Source organism: Gymnogyps californianus, chromosome 5, assembly GCF_018139145.2.
Source record: "Gymnogyps californianus isolate 813 chromosome 5, ASM1813914v2, whole genome shotgun sequence".
Taxonomy (NCBI): domain Eukaryota; kingdom Metazoa; phylum Chordata; class Aves; order Accipitriformes; family Cathartidae; genus Gymnogyps; species Gymnogyps californianus.
The window spans coordinates 4,843,889-4,869,922 of record NC_059475.1 but is presented as its reverse complement, the minus strand read 5'-3'; the positions used below and the strand labels follow the sequence as shown (position 1 = coordinate 4,869,922).

Genomic DNA, 26,034 nt, shown 5'->3' with positions numbered 1-26,034 from the left:
AAAACCTACTAGCAGCCTACCTTTTTTAGTTAGCAGCTATAACTCCCAAAACAGCTTTCCGAATCCTCCGTAGAGCTTTATCTATTTGAAGTTGAGGCTTTGCTTTTATCTGGATCACAGAAGCTGGATCTATCTCATTATAGCACACCATAGGACAGAATTTAGAAGGTCAAACTAAGGTGCACACAGAAAAATCCTATTAGAGACCCCAGCATGATGCACGCTGAAGAGACATTCAGTAATGAAGGACCAGGAGCTTCCAAGTTTGTCTTTCTTGCTTAGCTGCTCTCGGATGGGTAGAACCGGGAAGATAGTTTTACAGCTTAGCTAGCTAACCATTTAAAAGCACTGCAGAAGGCAAGGAAGATTAAATAAACAACAGATCACAAAAAGGGGGAAAAGCCTGTAGTTTAGCATCTAAATAAGAAGTGGAGCTGTGAGCATCCACACTCTTTTCAGGTGGGGTTATTTATCTTCAAGTACATAGGCTTTGGGCACAGATTCGCAAGCAGGAGAAGGTAGGCCAATCGCCAGTTTTATCTGAACTTTAAAAGAACTTTTGTGAATCACTAGTCAATCTTAACACCTCTGACCTTGGGCTAAATATAATGTAAATTACTTAAGCATGCATAAAGATTGATAATTGATAGTTGAGAATATTCCTTGCGAAAAAGGTGAAACACTGGATTAAACATTAAAAAATTCTGTACATTCAATGTTCTTCAGAACTCCTGGACTTCATTAAGCATGACAAAAACTTACTTTCCCAAGCAAAAAAAAAATAATCATTTATAGCCAAACCAGCATTTTTTCTAAATGATTTCCCTTTCAATAGAGTAAGTGTAGAAATAATTAGGGGGTATTAAGCTAATTCAATAGGATCACAATCATAGTAATTAATCTACAAGTGTATTTTTACAGAAAAATTTAGTTTAACTACAAAACATTCAGTGACTACAATATGCATTTATAAACACTATCATTAGTATATGGTATTTTGGAAATGCATGGTGCAAACTGGAAAGTTTCAGTATGCCTCCAGTATGGGTGTGTATATGAGCATATATGGGTGTACATAGGAGTATAAATACTGGAGACATACACATATACACACTTCCATGACACCACTAACATCTACCATGCAGGTTCCTTGGTTTTGCAAATGAAGACTCTTTCCCATTAAATGTATGGTTGCCACCTGCAACTTGGGGCAGGCAAACTTCTATCCTCTTGGAAAACAGACATGCTATTACCACCGTGTATTCATTTGCCCTTTACTGTGTGCAAGTTTCACAAAATGAATTTATAAAGTGAATTAAGGGTCCTAAATATTGCTGATGCCAAAGAAAAGGCCTTTTTCTTTATGCACGTGAAATTACACACCTTAACCAAGGTATCACAATACCATTTCATATTACTTCATGCATCTGACCATTGACCTGAAATTACCGATCTGTACTAATTTTTTCTTGATATCCTCCTAGATATGCATGGTAGACCGAATCAGAGTTTTTAGCGTGCTTTAGCAGTTCTCCATTAGCAACAACAACAAATTCACACGTTTTAAGACAACCCTTTGTCTGTACCTGTCTTATTGCATCTGCATCCTGTTTCTGCCATGCGGACAAATCAAGCACACCCTGGGCAGTGCTGATTGCTAAAGCAAAGCTTGCACATGTACACAGTTTGTTGCCTCTCTCAAGAATAATCCGCACGTTCAACATTTAGAATGAAAGAAGGAGTAGGGAGGAGTAGTCTAGGACTAGGGACAGACTTGAGTGAGAGCCTTCAGATACCAGGAAGCTCCAGTCACCAGAAATAAGGGAATGCTGTCAAGGCACATTAGAAGTTCAAACAAAACAAAAATCAACAAAAAAAAAACCAGCAGGAAAAACCCCAACGGCCAGGGACAAGAGAGACATGCTCTGAAATGGAGCTAGCAGCAAACAGCTCTGCATATCATGTCAGACAAGAATCACAGGGCGAAGAACGAGTGGGGAGAACAGGACAGCAGCCAGCCACCAGCGGGGTTTGCTGTCTGCGTGAAAAACTGCAGTGGTACATACCAGTACGCGGGAAGGAGAGGGAAAAGAAGAGACAGGAGGAAACACACCTCAGAAAGAGGCAGGTAAACAAATGCCAAATTTGAATTTCAAAGCTAGTGAGATCTAACCCATAGGATACACCAATTTCATATTTCTTAGTCGGGGAGGGCACAGAGATTGTCATGGAAGGAGTTGCTACTAAGAAGATAAATACTGTGAGGTAGACCAGCTCATATAAATTGAGCGGGTCTAACAGACAAGTGCTGTCAGATGATAAGGGACATTCAGGCTCTCTACAATTTACTTTTTTCTTTCTTTTCTGAATACAGGAGCACACATTAAAGTAATAAACCTAGGCCTGAAACTATGACTATCCCAGTTGCTAAAACGTATTTAAAAAAAAAAAAATCGATACTTGAATGACTGACAAATGGCTGTTTCTACAACTACAACTGGGCTGTATCATCATATCATAAAAGGAATTTAAAGAGGATGCATAGGGAGCAAATGTCCTTGGCAGTACAGAAGTGGGTTAGGGTATTCTAACTCCAGATCAAAGAACAACAGAAGTTGCAGAGAGGTTAACAGAAGGGCTGGAAGTGTGTGGGATGAAGTACAACTCTGCCTCCGCATATCAACATGACCAAGCAGCACCTCTGACCAGCCCCAACATGCAAGAGACTACAAACACCCAATACAGATAAATCTGCGTGATTCTCATCAACCTCCCTAGGAAGAAAATACCCAAGATAAGGATGATACTGTTTGCTTTTCCACATCAAGAGTTGTAGCTATTTCATTAAACAGGTCAGACATCAAGTGTCTGCACAAGTACTTGATGACATGACCTGGAATCTGCATGCAGCAGAGGTAGCTGGAAGACAAGTTGTTACCACCACATGGAGAAAGAAATGTTCTCATGAACTATGCAGGATGCACCGCTTTGCATTTCCAGCCATTGTCACACTCATTTTATTCTATTTTTTAATTCAATTACAGATTATTTGCACCTTAGGCCACATTGACCACATGCCTTCGAATAAAGGATCACATTTTGCATGAAGTATTACTCTCTCTCACTGGACAAATTCAGGGGTATTTCTACCTAAAGCAGTTACTTTCCACTTTTCTGCCTCCGATTCAATCATTGGAGTCCCTTTAAAAGAGCATTTATTGATCACGTTTCCTACAATATTTAATTCTCAGAATTACAATTAGGAAATGTAAACAACTGATTGTGCTGTCAGACAAATCCTGCATTATTCAGCTGCTAGGTTGAGAAAAGCCACTTATAATTGATGGGCTATTTCCACAGGACACTGTGTGACACTGGCTATTAGATCAATTCCCACTCGTGTATTTAAAGTTCTTTGAAACTCCAATGCCTTTATCAAATGACCCTCCTCAGGCTTTACATTAATTAAGGTCTTTTCAGGACATTTTCCTTCTGGTTAAATGACCCCAAATCCTCTCTTCTTGATGCAGTTTGTTGTTTTGTTTATAATAGCTAGCATTGACCTTTTTCTTTTACACATTTTCAACCCTTTTTTCATTTATAGTCCCCTGTTACTGAAGGCTATACAAACTCTGTATAAGCCTTTGCACTGTGCTCCCTTTGCACTCTTTTTCTTCCTTTCTTGCCTTCTATGTCAACATTTATACAAACCAAAAAATCTAGAGAAGTATTGAAAAATTGAAGTTGGAAGGGACCTCAACAAGATCATCTAGTCCAACACCTGTATCTCCAAGTATTCGTCACACTAAAAACACGTGAAGCTCCCACAGTCACCTATGTATCAGATGATCAAAATCAGATGCAGATTCTTCCAACTTCTGGTTGCCATAGTACTGAGAACACCATATGAGAATTTTGCTTAGTCTGTCAATGTCCTGTATTTCTACAGCATCTTTTGGCAAAGGACAAAACTAGCAGTCCATCCCCTAGCCTGCATATTTACTAATACCAATCACTGTCACAAATTCCATTAATCAGTCCAATGCCAACTGCCGGCATTTATCTGCAAGGTCTTTTTTTATAGAGTTGAACAGTCTGAGTTTCAGATAACCAGGCTCAAGCATTTTCACAATCGAAGATTATCAATGTATTTTCAAAAGGAATATACGTCACCAACCTAGAAAAATGTTAGCAGGTCACCAAGACTTACACATCTATATCACTGTAGAGTGTTCATACTTGTCAGATACTACAGTGAAATAAATCTTGCATCTTTGACTTTTTTTTGTGTGCAGTTGTCTCATTTGCTATTAAGTTTTTATAGTAAAGCCTATCCTGAAAACAAAATTCTGAAAACAGATAGAATTTATAAACTGTGTGCAGTCTCCCTTGCATAAAATTGAGGGATCTGAAAATCAGCGCGAGCAATGAATTCATACTTATTACTAGGTGAACAGAATAGCCAAGGTGTCAACATGGGTGGTCAAGCTCTCCTTTAGACCCTTAAAAGGAGTTGACCAGGCTAGGTGCTCAGCACCTGAACATTCTTATTAAGCTGCATAGGTGAGCTGAGCTCTTTAACTCCTAGATGTTCATCAGGACATTTAAGGGTCTAAAGGTAATTCAATAGTTTTCACACAGGAAAGAATCTCCACCCTACCTCCCCAAGCCAAGGAAATTATTTGGATGCAAATGAGCAAGCCACATGTTTCCACAAGAGAGGATAAAAGCAGTGTAAGATGAAATACAAATCCACAAGTCTGTTTGCAGTTAGCACTAGCAATTGTCACTTCCTATTCAGTGCCCACTTCACTGTATGAAATCAAGGGCTGCGTTGCAGGAGAATTTCAGCTTTCGGAATACAAGTTTCCACTTTTCTGCCAAATTGGCGTTACCACTGTAAGTCTTCTTTAGTTACAGGCAAAAGAGTATTTCACCCGATTATACAATATACAGTTACCTAAACTTTGTTGAGCAGATTCCAAGGGAAAGAATTTCCTTCCTGTCTTAGTCCTTTTAAAAAGGTCCTAACATTATTTTAACAGCAGTTCAGAGATCCCTAGCAAAACACTGCCATCTTGGCTTCTTGAAACGATTTTTGAAACCACTTTCAACACAAATATACATGTACAATACAAGCACATAAACTGCACGGTGTTACACGTAGTTCCAACTCTATTGCAGTTTAAAGTGCTTAAACATCAGGACACACACATCAATCCTTGATTGTTCATAGTCTGTTTCTGTAAGCAGCCAAACCAAATCCACCGTTGCAGCAACAGCTGCTATTTGTTCATAGTATTTTTCCTAAAGCTGCTAAAATATACATTTCCATCCACCTACGCTCCAATAGGCTAGTACAGAAAAAACTGTAGCCACAAATAAATGAGCCATCACTGGCTAGACAGGAGAATTTCCAATTACATAGAAAACAAGGAAACAGGCAACTGCATTATATAACATACTTGCTTCATTTATTTAGATAAACGTAACTGAAATGTGGTACAACTTTTTAATTATAGAAGTGTAATAAAAATAAAGTCTTTGTTGCTGCAATCCTTCAGTTGGAATTCCAAACTTATTCCAACTGGGATTTTCCAGCTACTGCTGAGGTGCACTGGCACATGATTTAGCTGCTTCTTTCCTAAAAAAAAAAAAAAAAATAAAAAATTGCACAAGGATTTTGCCAGTTGGAGAATAAAATAATTTGAGAGATCATGTTCATTGTTCCTCACAGCAAGACTTTAATCTGATTTTTCTCACCGACCAGTCTCACGTAACCCCAAACCATCTTTGCCTTCTCCACATCACGTGAAACGCAGCACAATCTGATTTTGTCGTCAGTCTCCATATCCCAGTGCAAAAGCATCCAAACAGTACTCTCTCAATTCTACGTAAACTTTCCATATTCTTTCTGTGCATATACATACAAAAAATCCAAGAGTGTACCATTTTTGGATATTTAGAAACAGTTATCAACAGTTAAATGTAACATTTAAATTTGACATTTCCCAAAGTTATATGCACAGAATTTTCACTGAAGGCTGTAGGTCTGCTGTGTGTCCTTCACCGAAAGGGTTATAAAGAGGGACCGTGGATCCTTTCTGTTTTTGCGGACTGTTATCTTTCCTCTCAGGGCCTCTCCTGCAAAAGTAAAAAGGAAATTACTATGCTTACATTACTGAACCATGCACAGTAATAGCAAAGATGCATTACACACCCTTATGTTGCATGAGAAGCTGCTCCCAATTAATCAGAATTAAAAGAATCTACAAAAGTTTCCTTTATGTTTTCAAAGCTCTAAGCAATGGTCCTGACAACAAATGTTAAGTCAAACTGACTGCAGTTCAACTGAGTGAGTTGCTGAGTTATGTCTGACTCTTTACTTCTCAGATGACCCACCCAAAGAGCTGATACGCCAATTATTTCACTTGTGATTGAGGAAAACGCTGTATTCCTTGGATACAGTAACCTCTCTTCGTATCTGGTTGAGTTGGATCTGCACATCACCACCTCGCATTTCCAGGCATATACAAGTCTCAGTTGGACAGGTACTAAGCGCCATTGCAGTATTCTCCCCTCCCCGCCCCAGTTTAAAATATCAATCTTTTCATGAAATAATATACAACATCTTTAAACTCTTGAACGTAGATTTCTGTCCGTGAAGTAAGCAACAAAATTAGCAGTAGCACAAAAGTATAAAAAAGCAAAATCGCTAGTCCGTAAAATTTAATATTGCGTTATTCCTTTGCCGAGGAATGATAGTAGTGATGCGTTTAAATTAGGGAAATAAGTATCAACTTTGAGTAAAACCAAGTAACCACAGAACTTCCTACTTCATATGCCATGTGATTTCTACTTGCACTGCATTTCATTTAAGCTCTAATTAGGTAATACTTTGTTTTTACAAACTATCAGGCTTTCTTGACCATACCACTTGGCATGTATGGGCTTCTGCTAAAACCAGAGAGAACGCTTTGACACAGAAGGAAAGAGCTGAGAGACATCTCCCCAAGGTAGAGAGGCACAACTCTCGCTTTCCTTTGTTACTAAATTTAAGTAAAAGCTTTCCTCCTAGAGAAATACCAGGCCTTGATGTTTCTATTTAACATTTTGTCCTAGTCTGCACTGATCAAGCCTGGTTCCATCCCAACAGCAGCTACAGTCCCACAGCACATTAAGTTTTTCCATATTTATTCCTTACATAATTCAAAGGTCTGTTCTACCTTGTAAAAGCACTTCCATATTCCGAAATAGATGAGGAGAAAAATTAAACCTGCTGTGCCAGCTTAGGAATTTGTGTATACTAAGAAGAGATGTTTTACTTCTCACACACAAGACAGGAGATTATTTGTGGATCTGTAAGTCCACTTTCATGACCTAACAGTTCATTTTATTGTCATGCAAATATACTCAATGGATAAGATGTGAAAAGCCTTTATAGCTACGCAACATTCTGAAACTTTATAAAGGACTGAACAAAGGGACAATGAGTCCATTTCTCTATAGGCACAGCTGTTCTTAACTTTTTTCCCCTGCATCTATGATCCTTATACTAAGATAGCAGAAAAGTAGATTTTACAGATTTTAAGAGCTCCAGGAACCGAGTCATGCTATATAAAGTCAAGACAAGGCTTACAAGTTTGTATCCATCTTGTAGAAGTCACACAAACTGAAATCCATAGCTAACGCCAACTAGTCATAGGGCCTATTTGCTTACTTGAAAGCGTTATTTAAAAAGCAGTTTTGAGAGACCAAGCTTTCAACACGGTTGTTGATTTCCAGATACTTATGGAGCTACTTTAATTAAGAACATTCATATTGTTGAGTATTAAGCACAAATTTACTGAGAAGGTGGTACAGGAGGACATTAAAGAGAATTCAGCTTTCTTATTAGCTTCTATCTGCTTCCCGCAGCCCCCATCCCACACCCCAACAATACGCACTTGCGTACCTGACTGGTACCAGGGGGGTACCAAAAAGAAAACCCTCGGATATCTGCAGAGCAAAGGTATGTGGTAGAGTTCCATAAATTTCCCTAAATCATATACAACTCACAATTGGGCTACATTGTCCCCACTAAATACTGGAGAGAGGTTAATAAATTTCCAGAACATTAGTGTGGCTGTCAATATAGTACTTGAAGAATTTAGCCTCAAATCTTTAGTTTCATGGAAAGAGGGAAAAAAAAATAATCAAGAGATAAAGAAGTGGAAGCAACCTGCAAACTTATTTGCAAATGCAAATTTCTTTGCTGATATGGACATACACGACTGAACATATAGTGTTACACATGTACAAAAAGATTACTTTTTAAACATCTCCATGCTTGACATATTTACATACACAGCAATTTTAAGCATGTACACTTAAAGAAAGGCTTCCTGATTTTGGCGCCTAGACTAAAGGCCTGAAGTCAGAAGGTATCAACATTCATTTGGCACAATTATCAATTACATCCACAAACAGTAAACTGACACAAGATCCACATTATAAATATTAAATGCAGGACATTTTGTCAAAGGCTGCAGTATAAACATCACAGAAAGCTTTTCAGCGAGAATGACTGTGGTACAAATACTATACAAAACATAAAAAACCTGTACTCTTTGATAATTTTGCATATTTTGTTAATTTAACAGTTAGCTGGGAATTCCACTTCAATTCCTGTGCAGCTTTACTATTAGGACACAAATGACTGGCATAATACAATGCCATTTGCAAAGAATTGCAAAAATGGTTTCACAGATTACTTAAACAGAGACAGATTTGCCAGGCAGAAGGACAAGGTAAAGAAAAAAGGGCATTATAGCTTCTCTCCAGCTAGGAAGTTTAACCTAGTGTGAACATACAGATTTTCAGAACGGCTGCAAAATGAATTATTTGACATATTTTAACATCCTATAATACTGAATGTTTTAAAAATTGTTAAGACGGGAGAGCCTCTAAGAGAATTAAAATTCCATTATTTAAATCAATCCATATGGGAATCTTACCCTTTAAAACATTTAAACAAAGCAATACAATAAATGAAGTAAAAAGCTGAATACAATTTCATAGATCACATCTGACTTCATAGAACAGAACCCCGAGATTCTGTTTGTAAAGGCAGTTAATGAAATGACGCACTCCATTTTCCTCAGCTATTACTTACGCAGTAACCACATTAAGTCTGCCTTTCTACACAGTCTTTTCTGAGGGCTGAAGCAAACAACAGCAGTGCAACCAACTAACAGAAAGGCAGCTCTGAACAATTAATCAATGTCATGTAGATAGAAAATGACTGATGTTTTTTCACCATTCTGCTGTCCTCTGAGCTGCCTGGAGGAAGCTGTCTCTGGGACTCAGCTGCATCACCTTGCTCTTATCATGCTCAGTTGAATGCAAGTAAACCACACAGTGCCATTGCAGTTTGATTAGGACAAAACTGAATCCATTATGATCCCCTTCCCACATTTTTATTATCCCTTGGGGAGCCGTGAAATTTGTCCCCAAAAAGGAAAAAACAAGAGAATTCAGCAGAAGTGCTCCACAAGCTTGCTAGCACAGCAAAAAAATGCATCCCTAGGTCCATACTGACCCACTGTCAAATAATACACATCTGATGACATGCTCTACAGTACACCCTATACATGTGCTCTGAACACTCAAAATAGTTTATTTTGGTTCTTTTACCATCAGTGAAACTGTAAGCAATCGTATCTTTCACTTACGTTTGTGCAATACAATCATACATCGGGCAAGCCTGCAGTTTGTGAGCGAAGATACCTCTCAGTGCAAGAGCCCTATCACTAAGAGTGTTTAGGCCCAACAAACTGTATTTTTTCAGTCTATAACTTGATTAATCTGAAAGGATTTGACTGAACCCAAAGACTCCATGCAGTCTCCTGCATACATACCCATAGCATCTACTTAAAGCTCAGAATGATCCGTGGCAATGAACTTGTAATGTGAAGAACTACTCTGCCTTTCAGTACAACTTGGTGTCCCCTCCCTCTTTGATTATGAAAAAGATTGAAAGAGTTACTGAAGGTAGCCAGCAATCAAGATCTTTCAGGTTTCCTTCTTTTCTTCCTGTGGAAAAGCTTTATGAAGCTAAGTGAGACAAGTAAGAACATGGTACTCAAAGCATTCTTTATTCTGACCCCCATTAAAATTTAAGAACCTTACAAAAGATCTCACTGGAATTGTTTCAAAGACAGCTGCTAGAAAACTGCAGTAGATTTGGGCTAAAGACACCTTAACTACGGAACTGCTGGTGAGAAATATCTTTACAATCCCCTACACTGCAATAACCACAAGCTTCTCAGCGGTAGTCATACGTGCCTTCACAGTTACGCAACAGTAAGCTTTGACGCCGCTCTTCGCGATAAGGTTGTCCTCGCTTGAGGCTGACAATTTAAACATTACGTAATTTTCCACTCCAGTTTAGACTAACTGAACCCACTATCTTATGCAACACTGAGGTCTAGCATGCAACTGAAAAAAAGGCAAGTCTCAAAAGCATTACTCAGGAAGAGTTGGCTAGAAAGTAGTTTCCATATACTATCTATCTTCTGAAAACGAGAAAGAACAATGAAAGAAATCATTTGTGGTGGGACCAAGAGCATTTCCCTTAAACTCAATAACTTATCCTTAATCCTCCCATTCATCTTAAACTGCAGGCACCTGCAGCTGTACACAGACAGCCACCTTCCCATTTGGCCACGTCTCTCACTGAGTCCCCAACCCAGTGAGATCCAATGAGCAGTTTCTGTACTGAGCAGTAATCACTGCCTTTCGGCATTATCCATCTGATCTGTGATGCCCTTCTTCCACCAGCTGGTTACTTTTACAAACTAAGCAGCTGTTTGCCAACTCCTTTCTGTTATGTCAATGTTCGCCCTCTTCTGAAACTATGTTGAGGTTCTGTCTTTTCCTTTTACACTCTGAGTATATTCTCTGAAGAGTTTTTGTACCAAATTGGCATGTTTCAACTCCCCAAGACAAACTATGAACTAGGCTGCTGCAAAGAAGTCTACACAGCCAGCTAAGGTAGGACAGCCTTGTATGGCTGCCTAAGATAACGTGCACACACTGCAAGTGACCGAGATTCCTACGATAGCGCAGGTACCAGAAATAGTTGCCACAGGGAACGGTGAAGGCCAGACATATGGTCCTCCAAAATGCATCCCTGCAGTAGCCAAACTCACTCACCTAGAACTAGTCTTAATTCACTACTTTTTGTAGTAGAGATCCTAAAGCCTTGTCCCAATCTTTCTGTCTCAGCAGTTGTAACAAAATTCTGAGAAAACTAAACTGTTGTTGCTGTATGAGCCATATCCCCTTGCAGCCGCAGAACTTGCTAAGGGGGGCACACAGAACAGAACAAGAAGTCCATCCAAGTTTTCCTGTCTAGATACAGAACTTCTATTATCTTTCAAAGAGACAAAACAGCCATGGAAAGATATTCTCTCATTTTAGTGCCTGAAATACACACTCACAAATGTTTCTGAAAAGTCAGCAGGATGATTTTAAACTGCAGATTTCAAAAGATACAGCGTAAGACATGCAAGATTTAGCGTGACCTCAAAATTCAAGTTTTAACAATTACTAGATTTTAAAAGCGAGCATCATTTTTGGAGGTATCACTTGTAAGTAAACAAGTGACAGCGTTCTATAGACACCATGTTGCAGCTGTAGACAGGCAAAACAGACACTACAATCTCAATTAGGAACCAAATTATCCAACTGGGATGCACAATATTGAAGTATTTCAGTATAAGATCAAAACATTCAGACAGATTAATTGTGCCAGTGTTTTCCTACTTTTAACAAAGCTCTCTAGATAGACAAATTAACATTTTTCAGTTTGATAAATTTACAAACGGCTACCCAATTATGGAGACTGGGGAGTTAAAGATAATCAAGGATATTACAGGGGCTTAGTCATGTGAGTTCTACTTCAGTTTTGCTGTGCTAGCCCCTTTTAGCACCGCAGAAAAACAAATCAAGGTTTTATTTCCACTGCAAGGCAATATCAAGAACACAAAATGCCGACAATATGCCGTTTTATTGCTAATAGCATTTGCTTGCATACAGATCTGGGTTTTAATTTAATGCACTGTTACTGAAAAGATTGTGGGCCCTTTAAAATAATTTTTGTAAGCATTTTAGTTATTTAGTAAATGCTTGAGACAACCAAATGAGAATGATATTCTGTATATATTTTTTTGTTTATGAAACTTAGCAGGAATATTTCAACAAACAACAAAAGGAAAAGACTTACGTTTGGACCATGAATAAGAAAAAATACTGCTTTGACATCTCAATTTCAAATTTCAAAATAAAGACAGTTTCAAGCTATTAAAAGGGCTGCTAAGTGAAGCCTTGTACTCTGTAGGGAGTCTACAATACAACACTCTCTTGCCTGTGAAAACTCAGTTTTTCTGGCAATAAAGTATCATCTGGCTTCCTTCTCGAGTTTCTTTAATTTTACTGCTTGCTAAGCAGTTAAAGCATATCCAACATGCTGACGTTATTTTATTTCATTGCACATCAGCTTCAAGACTCTCGTCACAGTCTGTGAGGAGAACTAGCTTTTCAGAATATACGAGTAGTAAGAGACTATCCCTCACTCACACATTAAATCTAAACCAAATCAACAGAAATTATCCCTAAAAACTATATACAAAGCTGTTTACCGTAGCTATCAAGCTGAAATTCAGTGGCAAATCAGAAGTATTAATTAGGTGTAACTTTTATTGCCTCACTCTCCAGATCTTTGGACCTAGATTAAACCTCTCCCATTTCATCCCAGAGAATTTGCAAACATTGCATACCTAGCGCAGGCTGCAGCAGGAATGGCAAAGGAGGGAGGATTAGTTGCAAGCCCCGTCCTTTGGCTTGTAATAGCTTGATTCTGTTATCATTAGAATAGAGATCAAAACATTCACTCTTTTTTATGGCTGAGAAAGAGAGATCTATTTTTACAACAAATAACCTGGCAAACAGCTGAGAAAATTAGCTAGTTCACACTACAGAACAAAACAATTTTGCCATGGCATAAAGGAGCATTTTCCTGTTAAATACCCAACAGGTTCAGATATCTGTAAGATCAACCTCCTTTACAGAGCAAATCCAAATACCAGTGCTTTATAACCACTTCAGGCATACCCCCAAAAGCTATAAAGCATCTGATAGAGACTTTAAGTCAGCCTTACTATTTTACTCAGAATTAGAAATCTGAAGGAATCATTTTTCTTTGCTGGGGAAAAAAACCACTGCCCTGTCTGAAAGATGCTTTCAAAACAAGAAAACATTTTAAATGCATTTTATACCACCAAATTCCTCTTTCACAACCTACTACAATACCGAAAGCAAATGCCACCATGGGTACACTGGTCAGATTATTGCACGACTCAAATCGTATTTCTATTTATTTTCCAATAGTTACTAAGAAAAGAGCTTGTCCTGACTCAAACAGTGTTGCAGACTACACCAAGTTGGGCAGGAGTGTTGATCTGCTTGAGGGTAGGAAGGCTCTACAGAGCGATCTGGACAGGCTGGATCGATGGGCCAAGGCCAATTGTATGAGATTCAACAAGGCTAAGTGCTGGGTCCTGCACTTGGGGCACAACAACCCCATGCAATGCTACAGGCTTGGGGAAGAGTGGCTGGAAAGCTGCCTGGTGGAAAAGGACCTGGGGGTGTTGGTCAACAGCCAGCTGAATATGAGCCAGCAGTGTGCACAGGCGGCCAAGAAGGCCAACAGCATCCTGGCCTGCATCAGAAATAGTGTGGCCAGCAGGACTAGGGAACTGATCGTCCGCCTGTACACAGCGCTGGTGAGGCCACACCTCGAATACTGTGTTCAGGTTTGGGCCCCTCACTACAAGAAGGACACTGAGGTGCTAGAGCACATCCAAGAGAGCAATGAAGCTGGTGAAGGGCCTAGAGAACAAGTCTTATGAGGAGTGGCTGAGGGAACTGGGGTTGTTTAGTCTGGAGAAAAGGAGGCTGAGGGAAGACCTTATCCCTCTCTACAACTACCTGAAAGGAGGTTGTAGTGAGGCAGGGGTCGGCCTCTTCTCCCAGGTAACAAGCGATAGGACAGGAGCAAACGGCCTCAAGTTGCGCCAGGGGAGGCTTCGATTGGATATTAGGAAAAATTTCTTCACTGAAAGGGTTATCAAGCATTGGAAGAGGCTGCCCAGGGAAGTGGTTGAGGCACCATCCCTGGAGGTATTTAGAAGACCTGTAGAGTAGCACTTAGGGACATGGTTTAGTGGTGGACTTGGCAGTGTTAGGTTTATGGTTGGACTCGATGACCTTAAGGGTCTTTTCCAACCTAAATGATTCTATGAATACATTTAGTCACAAGCGGGTCTTCTTCGTTGTGTCTCCCAGTGCCATATATACATTTCTTATTCTAAGAATTTATACAGAGGATTGATGAATATTGGTAAACACAGGGATGGACATAAAGGCTGAAGCCTTCAAATTATGCAAATGTGTTTAATCTAATACAGATACTTTTTTCTTCGGTGAACTTGCATTGAGAAAAGTCCATTTGAAGACAGAAAGTTTCCCCAAAAGCTAAGTACACTTGGAGCAGAGCTCAGTTCAACATACCAGGCAGAAACAATGCACAGTAAAACGGTACCAAGCAGTGCTAATTCATTAACAAGCGACAGAAGAGAAACAGCTGGAAGTGCAACTTTACATATACTGCAAAAGAAGTTTGAGCAGTTTGTTTAGCTGGTAAAACGGAAAGTGAAAGACTAAAGAAATCAAAGAATATGATTAACCACAAATTACCAAGATGAATATTTAAGTCACTACTTTTACAAAGGGGGGGGGGAATGGAAGATAGGGGAATCTGTACTTAGAGTAACATAACTTGAGGAAAAAAGATTTTTGGAACAATGAAAGAGAAGGATAAAAGTCAGAGAGAATGTTTTTTCAAAAAAATCACCTAAATTAAGAAACTTTCCTATGTAAGTATCAGGAAACACCTTCTGCCCCGATGGGCTTATGTCATCCATGAACAACAAATATCCCACAGAAATTAAAACTGGGATTACAAAGGAAAAGGAAATTACATCAAGAGTTTCTCTCAGAACCTTCTCTATCACGAGAAATAACAGGTAGAGAATCCTAGATTAAAGTGGTAGTTTTATATAAGATATAAAACCAGACAGAATAGGTAAAAGGATGAGAAAGGGGAATTACAAAGAGAAGGAGACAGGTAGAAAGAAAAGAGAAACATAGCTGTAACAAGATTTGTTACTGGAATAATTTTAAGAAATATGAGCTAATCAAGAGAAAGGAAGGAGTTACGGCAAAAGTGATCTTGGAGGTCAACTAGGTCGTGTTCACTGCTTCAAAGCACACTGTTTCTGCAGTTGTCTTTAGCAAGTCACCGCACTTAGACTAGAATTCTAGAGCCAGGCACACCTCCCAGTAATTTCACACATTTGGTAAATGTCAAATGATCTATGTAGTATTAAATAATGTGCATATTCTAACAAATGTCATTGCACTTAAAACTTCACTTCGCACTCTATGACATTGAAATTTAATGAGTTGCAGCAAAGAGACCTTAGCCAGCCTTGTCTAAAAAGAGAAACTGAACAGAACACAAACCAAGTACAAATGCACCAATGCATGTGTGCACCCCAAGAAGTGACAGGACCTAAGAAAATGCAAATAAAAATTATTTAAGAATATAAAGTCAAAGCACAAAAGAGAGGAATTATTTGTCAAGATAACACAGACCATAGTGCCTTTAGGGAAGAAGCTCCTGGTAAAAAGTTGTCATGGCTGATAGCTGGAAGAGACAACTGTAAAAGCAGTTTAATTGAGTGCAGATGCTGCTTTCGCCATTGTACATTCATACTTAGGTCTGTTAAGACAGACGATATTCCATCTATGTCAATACTTCTCTATAGCATCTCTAAGCCTCTTGACCTCAGGGTTTTTTTGCAGCATCCACATAAGCTTTTGTACGCTTTCCCCCAATATGTCCGATCTATTTATAAACTGTTCAGGTGAGGGCCATGTATTATCGTGAGTTTAACAACCGACCGCAGATATGAGCCCCATTCTGAGGCTCCTCCTTTGGTTCTGCTAGTCTGTAAAGAAAAATGGCCCTCAAAGACAACTAATTCACCACTGGATAAGAGTTCAACAGTGGTAAGTATCTAGTGTGTAAGTGGACAACAAAAATAATAATAAAACAGCATAAAAATTTAACTACTTTATTTCCTTTGATTATAAGATGACTAGGAGAGTCTGAAAGACAGTGCAGTTCTACAGGAATAAGAGGGCAAGACTTATAATTCTTGACCTGTTGTATGTCCATCCTCTTGCATGACTATCCTGTGATGGTCACGGACATACTTCTGTGTCCATAAAGCAAGGAATATTTGACTACTTGCATAGAAATATATTTTCAAGACTTACCAAATAGAACTAATTAAAACCACTAACAAGCATCACTTTAGTCTTCAAAACCTTACTTCAACAATTTATCATCTGAATTTTGGGTTATCCCTGAGGACAACAAAAGCCTTTTCACTTGCATCAAATTCAAGGTGAAACATATTACAGTACTTATCTGTTCTATAAAAATTTACAGTGTATCAAAATAACATCTTCCATACTTCAATGGATCAAGTTCACAGCTGCGAGTTCTTTGAAACTGTTTTCAATTTACAGAATAATCCCACAGTGCCAGGTACAACACCCATGCATATATTCATGATTCATTTAACAAATACAGCATAGTTCAGGAGTGCTACAAAAAAATCCTATACAACCACTTGACAAATACGATACTTAAGAACATAAGTAATGTTAAAATTAAGAGAACATTAATAGCAGTGTTCTGGTCTTACACTTTTCTGCCTCAAACACTTTGATACAGAAGTTCTCATCAAAATTACAGTACGGGTCTACACAAGTATAAGACATATGCCCACTTACAATATACCTATGCAGACATCTATGTGTATTTTTAACATTCGTTTTGTATAGATAGATATTTCCCAGTGCTTTGCCGAGACAAAAAGTTTAACAGCACCTGAAAGATTTATTTACTAATTCTTTTTAACACTTACGTAATTTTTAAAGTATTTTAGATTTAAATTTAATGATAACAGCAGTATAACACAACCATTGTTGCACCACAACTGAATTTAAATATACCTGCTTCTACAGGAGTTGGTTTCTCCAGAAGAAAAACTGTCTGTTTCCAGTGTGTTTTGGTACACTGGGGACCAGTTGAAAACAAGACCTGCAATGGAGGAGTTCAAGAGTTTGATTAAGAACAACATTTTTGATATCACACCACATCAATCAATTACGAAACACACATGCACATGAAGCGTTTGCTACAGCAAAATAGACTCACTGCCAAACACCTTGAGGCAGAATAAAATACAAAACCACCCTCATCTCTCAAAGACATTTTTAAAATGTATAACCCGAAATACTCACCTTGTTGTGACAGTTCTTCTCAAAAAATATGTCAAAATAACCAGCAACTGCCTATAAAAAAAAAAGAGGAAAATGCAAATATGACAAAGGAATCATAGTGACACTCCAGAAAAAGTATATCATTAATATATACATTTTTGGGGATTTCTACTCCTTTTCAGGCCTTTAGTAAGAGGAACAAGCTTAGGATTTCTAGCATGCTTGAAAGCATAAATTTAAGTCAAAAAAATAAGCTGTCATCACACCTTTGTTCTACTTGAGAATATTCAGCCCACTGTAACTGCATTTTATTACATACCAAATTTTAGTCTGAGTTTCCAAAATAACCCGCACACCCTAACTGCAACTAGAATTACATATGAGAAAACAGCCTTTCAGATGTGCAAACCCACAAGCATAAAATTCAGTCCTTGTCCTCTACAGCTCCCACGACCCTCACTAAATACACACACAGCACAAGAGATTCTGCATGACGTGTTCGCTCTTTGCGTAGCTTAACACTATTTTCCACAAAAGCTCCCTGTGAACAGAAGCAGGACATAACCAGGCAGGGAACATTTTTCTTCCTCTCCTACACACAGAGATAAGGAAAAAGATTCATAAATGCCTCATGCTGGCCTTTCCAGCAGTTAATAGTTTCTAATAGTAACTCTCCATAGGATTCCTCAGAACGCTTCTTCTGCAGTCCCACTCCTAACCTCAAAAAGAGCCTCTCTCTTCAGTGCATAATTCATTAGTGGGACTTTTCTTCCAGCTTGAAGAGGAAAAGGAATACAAAACGTCTGCACATAAAACAGTATACTGACACTATTAATTACACAGTCTTTTAATACTGGTCTGCTTTTTTCACAAAAAGGCCTTGTGAGAGTCCCAGAAATTCAAAGAACTCAAATAAAGAACTGGAAGATGCTAATAAAAGACCATCCACTCCACAGTTTCACCTCTGAAATCCTGCCCATGCTCACCCTTATTTGCTTTCTAGTGTCTCCTATGAAAAGGCGAACGCAAATCAGACGGTGGGCCCAAGGCAGTTATGCTTTTCTATTACATGCCAGCCTGAAGAAATGACCCAGAATAGAGCTTTTGAATAACTCCAACTACAGCAGCTGGGGACTCTCCATCCCTGTGACAGCAGGGAGGGATTCTCCCCGCATCACCTATAGGACATTCAAACAAGGTACGTACCAATTCAATGACGGCAAGCCTGCTGCACGGAAATTCCCTGCAAACAACTGATTACAACCTTCCTCTCACAGCACCGGTGTTTTTCTCCTAGTACAAGTCTAGGAAACTGGTTGTTCTGAATAGTTACAAAGGACAAGCTCTGTAGCATGCCCTTCATATTGACTCAGAGACAGATTGTGAATGGGAAAAAGTCAAACATGCTTACAAAATTAAGGTAACAAACTGAATAGCATAGGGCTTTATCATTACGAAATATGTAATCTGAATGGTAGCTAAACCATTCTGGTATTTTTCCTCTGTAGTCTAAGCCCAGAACAGATTTCACCAACATGGTGGTGAATAATATTCTTAAAATGAACCAAGGAGACACCGAGGGACTTCTGTGACAAACGAGCACCAGTTGTTGGAAACGGTGACTCTTTCATCCCTTAAGTAAAGTCCTATCACTCAATGCTGAGAATCTCAGTCCCAAGTGAATTACAGCCTTGTCTCTAACATGCCCTTTTGAGTAAAGATTGAGAAGGTTTTGACAAAGTTTCATTGACCCATCAAACTACTTTTATTGATGCGCAATCTTTTCTGGACATTAGTCAGAGATCTACTAAGTCATAAAAATATTTTTCAATCATCACGTCAACACTGTTGACATGCTTACAAATAAGACCCAGGATATGATTACTGGAGAAAGGAAAACAAGGTTGCAACAACAGAAATACATTAAGAATTGAGGGGGGAAAAAAAAAACTGGCTTCCAGAGAAAATGAGACAATCAAGCTACATTTTGGACCAGAAAGCTAAAAGCTCCAAGCAGACATACCATAGCTAAGGTGGATGCAACTATCCATACATTTGGTAGCAAGAACTAACAGAAACACCCTACATGCTACCCTGAGAAAACATCCCCAGATTAGCATTTTTTTAGCTGAAAATAAACTGCAGTTACAAGCAAAGAAACTGTCCCCTGCTATTTGCTGCCTCCTGTGCTCAGGGAAACAGGATTTGTACACCTTCTGTAAGTGACTAGGACAAATTACCACCTTATTCCTTACAGTGTCAATGGTTTCCCTAACTGAAACAACCTGAAACACTGCCTTTGACTATCTAAATCAAGAGGTAGTAACAGTAATTACTACACATCACAAAGACCACCTTATGCAGAGCTCCAGGGATTAGAGTTCAAGAGTTCAACGGATTACAGAGAACAAGAGTTCTACATTGATCCATTAAATTCTTTTTGTTACGTTCTAAAATGGAGATATGTCCTTCAATACTGATACTGAAATAATTGTTGAGCCAAAAGAAAAAAAATATAGAAAAATTTTCTAACGAAATAAATTCCTCAAATCCCTAAAGATAAGCTCCTGTGAACAGCTCCAGGCATACCCCAAAAATTCCTCAAAATTTGTCAGTTAAAACTGGGCGGGGGCACCCCAAAACAAACACACACACTCTCTGGTGACCTGTCAACAGGCATCCCCAGTCCTGCATAGCTAAATAGAAATTATATGCTTAAATACATACAGGAGAGAGTTTGAATGATGTTTTGAAAACTAACTGTAAGAGCACATATTGCAATTTAGAAATCTAATGAGTATCTTTTATTAATACATTTTCAAACCGGTTTTGAGCCAACTAAAAAAACCCAAACACACACACACTTGGTTTGACGATTTTTCTTTGTGAAATTGGTTACAACTATGTAATTTGTTTTTAATAAACATTTTTAGGCAGCCTGCCATGATTTACCAACACTGTGTTTAATCTCCAGATAGAAATCCTTCCCCTCGTATTTTAAATCTTTGGGAAAACAAAAAGTCTAATACCAAACCCAGCAGTTACTGACCAGCTGCAAAATTTGTTTAATATTCACTACGGCAGCTACTCTACAAGCCAATTACAGTTGAGGAAATACAGAAAGTGAAAATGCACAGACTAAGTATATCCCACTTTGATGCACACAGCCTGTGGCTTACCCTGTAAAACGAGAAACCAGAACAAAAGTTTAAACCTGCTATTCAACAGAAGTACAGTTATTTGCACATACCTAGATAATAAACGTAAGGTCAAGTCTATCCTAAAGCCTCCCAGTAACTCCAGCCTAAATTAACTATCTTCTTCCTTTCTTCCTCTTGACTGCATGCGCAAGACTGCATGCGCAAGACTGCATGCGCAAGACTGCATGCGCAAGACTGCATGCGCAAGACTGCATGCGCAAGACTGCCAATAACACATCACTTTACAAAGCATGCAATTTATCCAAATGATACATTATTTTCATGAAGTAAATTCAGTTTTATTTCTGAACAGATGTGTTATAGGAATTAAATTCACCACCTCTTCTCAAGAAAAGGGTTGCTCCGTATGGTTCTCTACAGCATATGTAGATTTATATGCTCATCCAAACACTATGCTTTGCTTAGATTTTTAAATATGCTGTTACCTTTTTGAGATCTTTCTGCTTTTGAGGTGTTTTGTCATATTTGATCTGCCCCAGGCCTAACAGATCTCAAGCCAGCTACACAGATACCCACAGACGGACTAGAACGAGCACACCTGGCCATCCTAAAACCCACCAGACAATGTTGTAGAACAAGAAGAACAATCAGTAAGGACAGTCATAATGCGTTTCAAGGCTGACATGGTCCCGGGCCTATATTAAAGTTTAAACTGATAAGTAGTTAGCTACTGATACTGTTTTCTCTACTTCCTTTAACAATTCACCCCACCCATTCCAATACACCTGCGTACGAAACTGATCGTTCAATTAAAAGTTTTATCAAAAGAAATAGGCTGGGCAGCTTCTATGCTAAAATACAGGGAGGGCATGCAGGATCTCTGCGTAGCTCTAACACCTTTTTGTAGAAAGCAAGCAAGCACGGAACCCAAGAGAATGGGAAGCCTCAAATTTGCAGTTAATCTAGAAAACCTTAGTCTAAAGAATGGGTGGGCCTATGTCAAAGAGGAACCTTGTTCTTTACACCCAATTTAATGATTTCTTCATACCAGAAAAGAAGCTGACAGCTTCTTACAACCACCCAAGCTTTGCTTTAAGCAATCTAGGAATTCAAAGAATACATCATTACAGCCTTACTGTGACAGTCTGGTTTTATTCGTCTAGCACAGAATAAGTACAAATGTTAACAATTAATTCCTACCACAACATTTTAAATCCAGAGTATAGCTTTTTTTGTTACAGCTCAATTTTATAAATCTTTTCAGGTTCAAAGAAGTCAGCTATTCTAGGAGCAGCAAAACATTTCATTTTCCAAAAATCAGCCAATGACACTGCATCTTTAATACAGAAAGTTAGTCTTCTTTGCCATGTCAAAGGCTTTGGTAAAGCCTTTGACACAGTTTTCCACAGCATTCTCCTGGAGAAACTGGATGCTCATGGCTTGGATGGGCATACTCTTTGCTGGTTAAAAATCTGGCTGGATGGCCGAGCCCAAAGAGTTGTGGTGAATGCAGTTAAATCCAGTTGGTGGCCAGTCAGAAGTGGTGTTCACCAGGGCTCAGTACTGGGGCCAGTTCTGTTTAATATCTTTATCAATGATCTGGACAAGGGGATTGAGTGCACCCTTAGTAAGCCTGCGGACGACACCAAGTTGGGCGGGAGTGTTGATCTGCTTGAGGGTAGAAAGGCTCTACAGAGCGATCTGGACAGGCTGGATCGATGGGCCAAGGCCAACTGTGTGAGATTCAACAAGGCTAAGTGCTGGGTCCTGCCCTTGGGGCACAACAACCCCATGCAACGCTACAGGCTTGGGGAAGAGCGGCTGGAAAGCTGCCTGGTGGAAAAGGACCTGGGGGTGTTGGTGAACAGCCAGCTGAACATGAGCCGGCAGTGTGCCCAGGTGGCCAAGAAGGCCAACAGCATCCTGGCTTGTATCAGAAATAGTGTGGCCAGCAAAACTAGGGAACTGATCGTCCCCCTGTACGCGGCCCTGGTGAGGCCGCACCTCGAATACTGTGTTCAGTTTTGGGCCCCTCACTACAAGACAGATATTGAGGTGCTGGAGCATGTCCAAAGAAGGATCGATGGTCTTAAGGGTCTTTTCCAACCTAAACGATTCTATGATTCTATGTCACCGGCAAAGTATTGGAGGATTCAAAGCTGCAACAGAGTTCTAGTTATTTCTCCTCTCAATGTTTTGTGAAAAGCTTTACATAAAACACTAGAATTTCTGCTTCTACATGAAGCAGTAGGAAGTCTTCCTTGAAAGAGCTATGAAAAACTGAAATTTCTGACTGCATTACAGAAGCCTATTTCAATACTCCCAAACGCAAGTGCTGTAACACCCTAAACCAAAACACCTCCCCCTGCCCACCCTTAACGTATACTAGTATAAGCCTTGCACCACTACAGAAATGATCTGGTACCCTACATTAATGTTTTGGGAAAAGAAAAAAAAAAGTCAGAAGTACATGCAGATGATGCTTTCTACAATTTTATCTACAATCACCAGTCTTGTATATTTAAAAAAAAAAGTCTCACAAATCTAAAAACCTACACAAATCAAAGTTGAAATACTTGATAATACAAAACTAACCATAAAACTGTTGGTTTGGTTACTATCTTCTTTTAGGAATTTATATCTTCCCTTACATGTTATCTTTTTTTTTTTTATTCGTGACTTGTTGGTGGTTTTATACTGAAATGCACAACACATCTTTTACACTTAAGTACAGTTCAGTGAAATAATTCTGTAAAAGTGAAGTTCAAAACATTTTCCTTTCATTTCACTTTTGAACACTACCACAAATTGCAGTAGCTGTCAGTCAATCACAAACTTCTATTAAATATGCAACAGTACAAAGAAAGACATTTCCAATATTTACAGCTTGAAGGAAGATTAAGTCCTCCCTTCTTGTAAAATTTAACACATGCAGCTAAGCAGCAAAATATAAGAAAAAAAATCACAAGTGCCATACTAGAAGCAATCACAGACACAAGCGTATTAAAATGGAATATAGGGCTCACCAGATTTTTATTAAAGGTGGCATCTTTTTTACAAAAAGTCATACTAAAGAAAAGGAACAAGCACATAATGCCCCCATAAATTCTAGATGGTGTTTTACAACTACTGCCTTGGTTTCTTTTTTTTTTTTAAAGCATAACTATAACCATTATTTCTTCCATTGCAGTTTTCCTCACCTTTTTGCTCCACCTTTGACAGCTCGTTTACAACCTCACCGACAACTAATCAGCAAGAACTTAAGCCTTCTCTGGAAGAATCTTTCAAGTGCCAGTCTCTTGAATACCATGAAAGAGGAAAACAAAAATAATGACTTCTAAACTGGTAATAAATAACTGCAACTCTAGCCTGACACGTGCTCTAGCCTCAAAGGATGTTAAATATTAGGAAACACTGCTTCCTGTTCTCAAATAAACTGCCAGGAGAAAAGCAGAGCTATGAAGACAAAAACTCCAACCCCAGAAAAAAGTCTCCATATTTACCCAGGGAACTAAGAAGGTTAAATAAAGAACTAAGGAAATATTTAGGAGTAGATGTACATTGCTGAGACTGCAAAGCATCATCCTATAAAGGTCAACAAACAGTTCACTCAACTAAGAATAAAATATTCCTGAAATTACAATAGCAGCCACTAACTTCTACCTGATTTTGTCAAACTCAGGTTTTGATGACGAGTTCACGTAAAGTAGCTTAAGGTCTTCATCCACCACTGAGGGTTTCTAAGGTGTTAACGCAAATATATGAAAAAACTGTAAATGAATCACTTCCTCCCAGTAAGATTCGCTTGTCTTCAACAGATTTTTCTTCCCTCCCAGTTAAATTATTTTGAGCCTATTTTTTCCCCCATTTATTCAGGTAAGATGTACCAAATATATTAAGATCACAAAAAGCTTTAACATATGTAATAGATTAATATTCGTACTTATTATTTATACTCTTCCACTTAAAGCCCTTAGCTGAAATGGGAAGAGGAGTCTAAATTTTAATTCAAATATATCTGAATACTAAGGCTTTTTTCTAAAGAAAACGGCTGGCTGTACATGCAGCATTTTAACTGGATAAAACAAATGAGACTGCTCGACTCCTTATGAGAACTCGTAAAGGCAACCTTACCAATTCACTTAGGAACAAGGAAATTAAAAATTATCATCATCGCTATCACCTACAGTGAGTAATTTATCATTCTTGCTCTTCACTAGTATCATGTTCCAACAGTGAGTGGCTACAACAAATACAATTAGACAGCTGGCCACAGAAGTGGGAGATAATGTGCTTTTGATGGAGTTTATCCAAGCATGGAGATGGAATGTTTGTCATCCACGCGGCAGAGTTGCTGCATTTTTATCACAGGGAAAAGAAACCTCTCACTATCAAAACCCAACAATTTTGTGTTTTAAAAAGATTAAGAATCTGGAGATCACTGTAGAGGAGGCTACCAGTAACTAAATAGATCAGAAGGACAAATCCTGCTTCGTAACATGACAGAGTAGTCTTTCCTTTAAACAGAAATCAGGCATTCGAGCTGTGTTTAACCATGGTACCCAAAGCCAGATTTCCAACTTTTAGCTTAAAAAATTTTAATTCCAACCTTAGGTGAGAAACGAAGGCTTATATGCTAATACTTACTGTTGGCTCCCAAGTGGAAGATTGGACATGAAGAACTGAAACTGTCTAACATTTAAGAAGATTTTAACAAGCACAGATTTTTTTCCTTAGTCAGAAATTTTCTCCAGTCAACTCAACTTCCTTTTTCCTCCTAAAGGTTTTAATACATCAGTCACGTCCTCTGGTTCATTATCCTTCTTTCACCCCCTTCCTCCCTCCCACTTTTTATACACATCCCCTGCTCTTTGACAAGATCTCCTGGGAGCAATGAAGAGATACTGCCATTTTCCTCCCAGGGGATATTGCTATTCAGCTAGGAAAGATCAACCTTGATGGACTCACAGGGGAAATGCTTGCAAACAAAAAGAGAAAGTTTGTCAATTGATTTCTACGCTGAGGGTAATCACCATTATATTTTATCTCAAAAGCTCACACAGTGATCAACTTAGAATACAATTAATGCAATATTCTCCTAGCAGCATCTACTAACTGATATTAGCCAGATGTCTCATTAAAATCAGCAGTGACAAACCCTAGCTCTTTACTAGGAAAATGCACTTTTGCAGGCTAATTAAATTTATTTTTGGCCATTATCTTTGTAAGACTGAAATGAAGTCAACTTGCACTAAAAGTGCTTTGAAACAATTTCATATAATGATTCCATGCAACTGTTTCACGCTTTGAAAATCTTCAATCTTTGAAAGCTAAAATAATGATAAATAAACTTATTGCTAAAGATACTACTTTTGATAAACCACCGGAGGAATAAAAGAAAAATCAACAGAAC

General features: G+C 38.6%; 1 protein-coding gene across 1 annotated transcript in view; it reads right to left on the bottom strand.

The window, feature by feature from the left end:
• Positions 1-5,448: 5,448 nt before the first annotated feature.
• PRMT3 (protein arginine methyltransferase 3) overlaps positions 5,449-26,034 on the bottom strand; it is a 67,971-nt gene continuing 47,385 nt past the window's right edge. The window contains exons 14-16 of the mRNA XM_050897201.1: positions 17,482-17,532; positions 17,191-17,278; positions 5,449-6,144 (exon numbers count right to left, since the gene is read on the bottom strand). Coding sequence (XP_050753158.1) covers positions 6,035-6,144; positions 17,191-17,278; positions 17,482-17,532 — 249 coding nt within the window. The 3' untranslated portion in view covers positions 5,449-6,034. The remainder of the gene's footprint in view (positions 6,145-17,190; positions 17,279-17,481; positions 17,533-26,034) is intronic.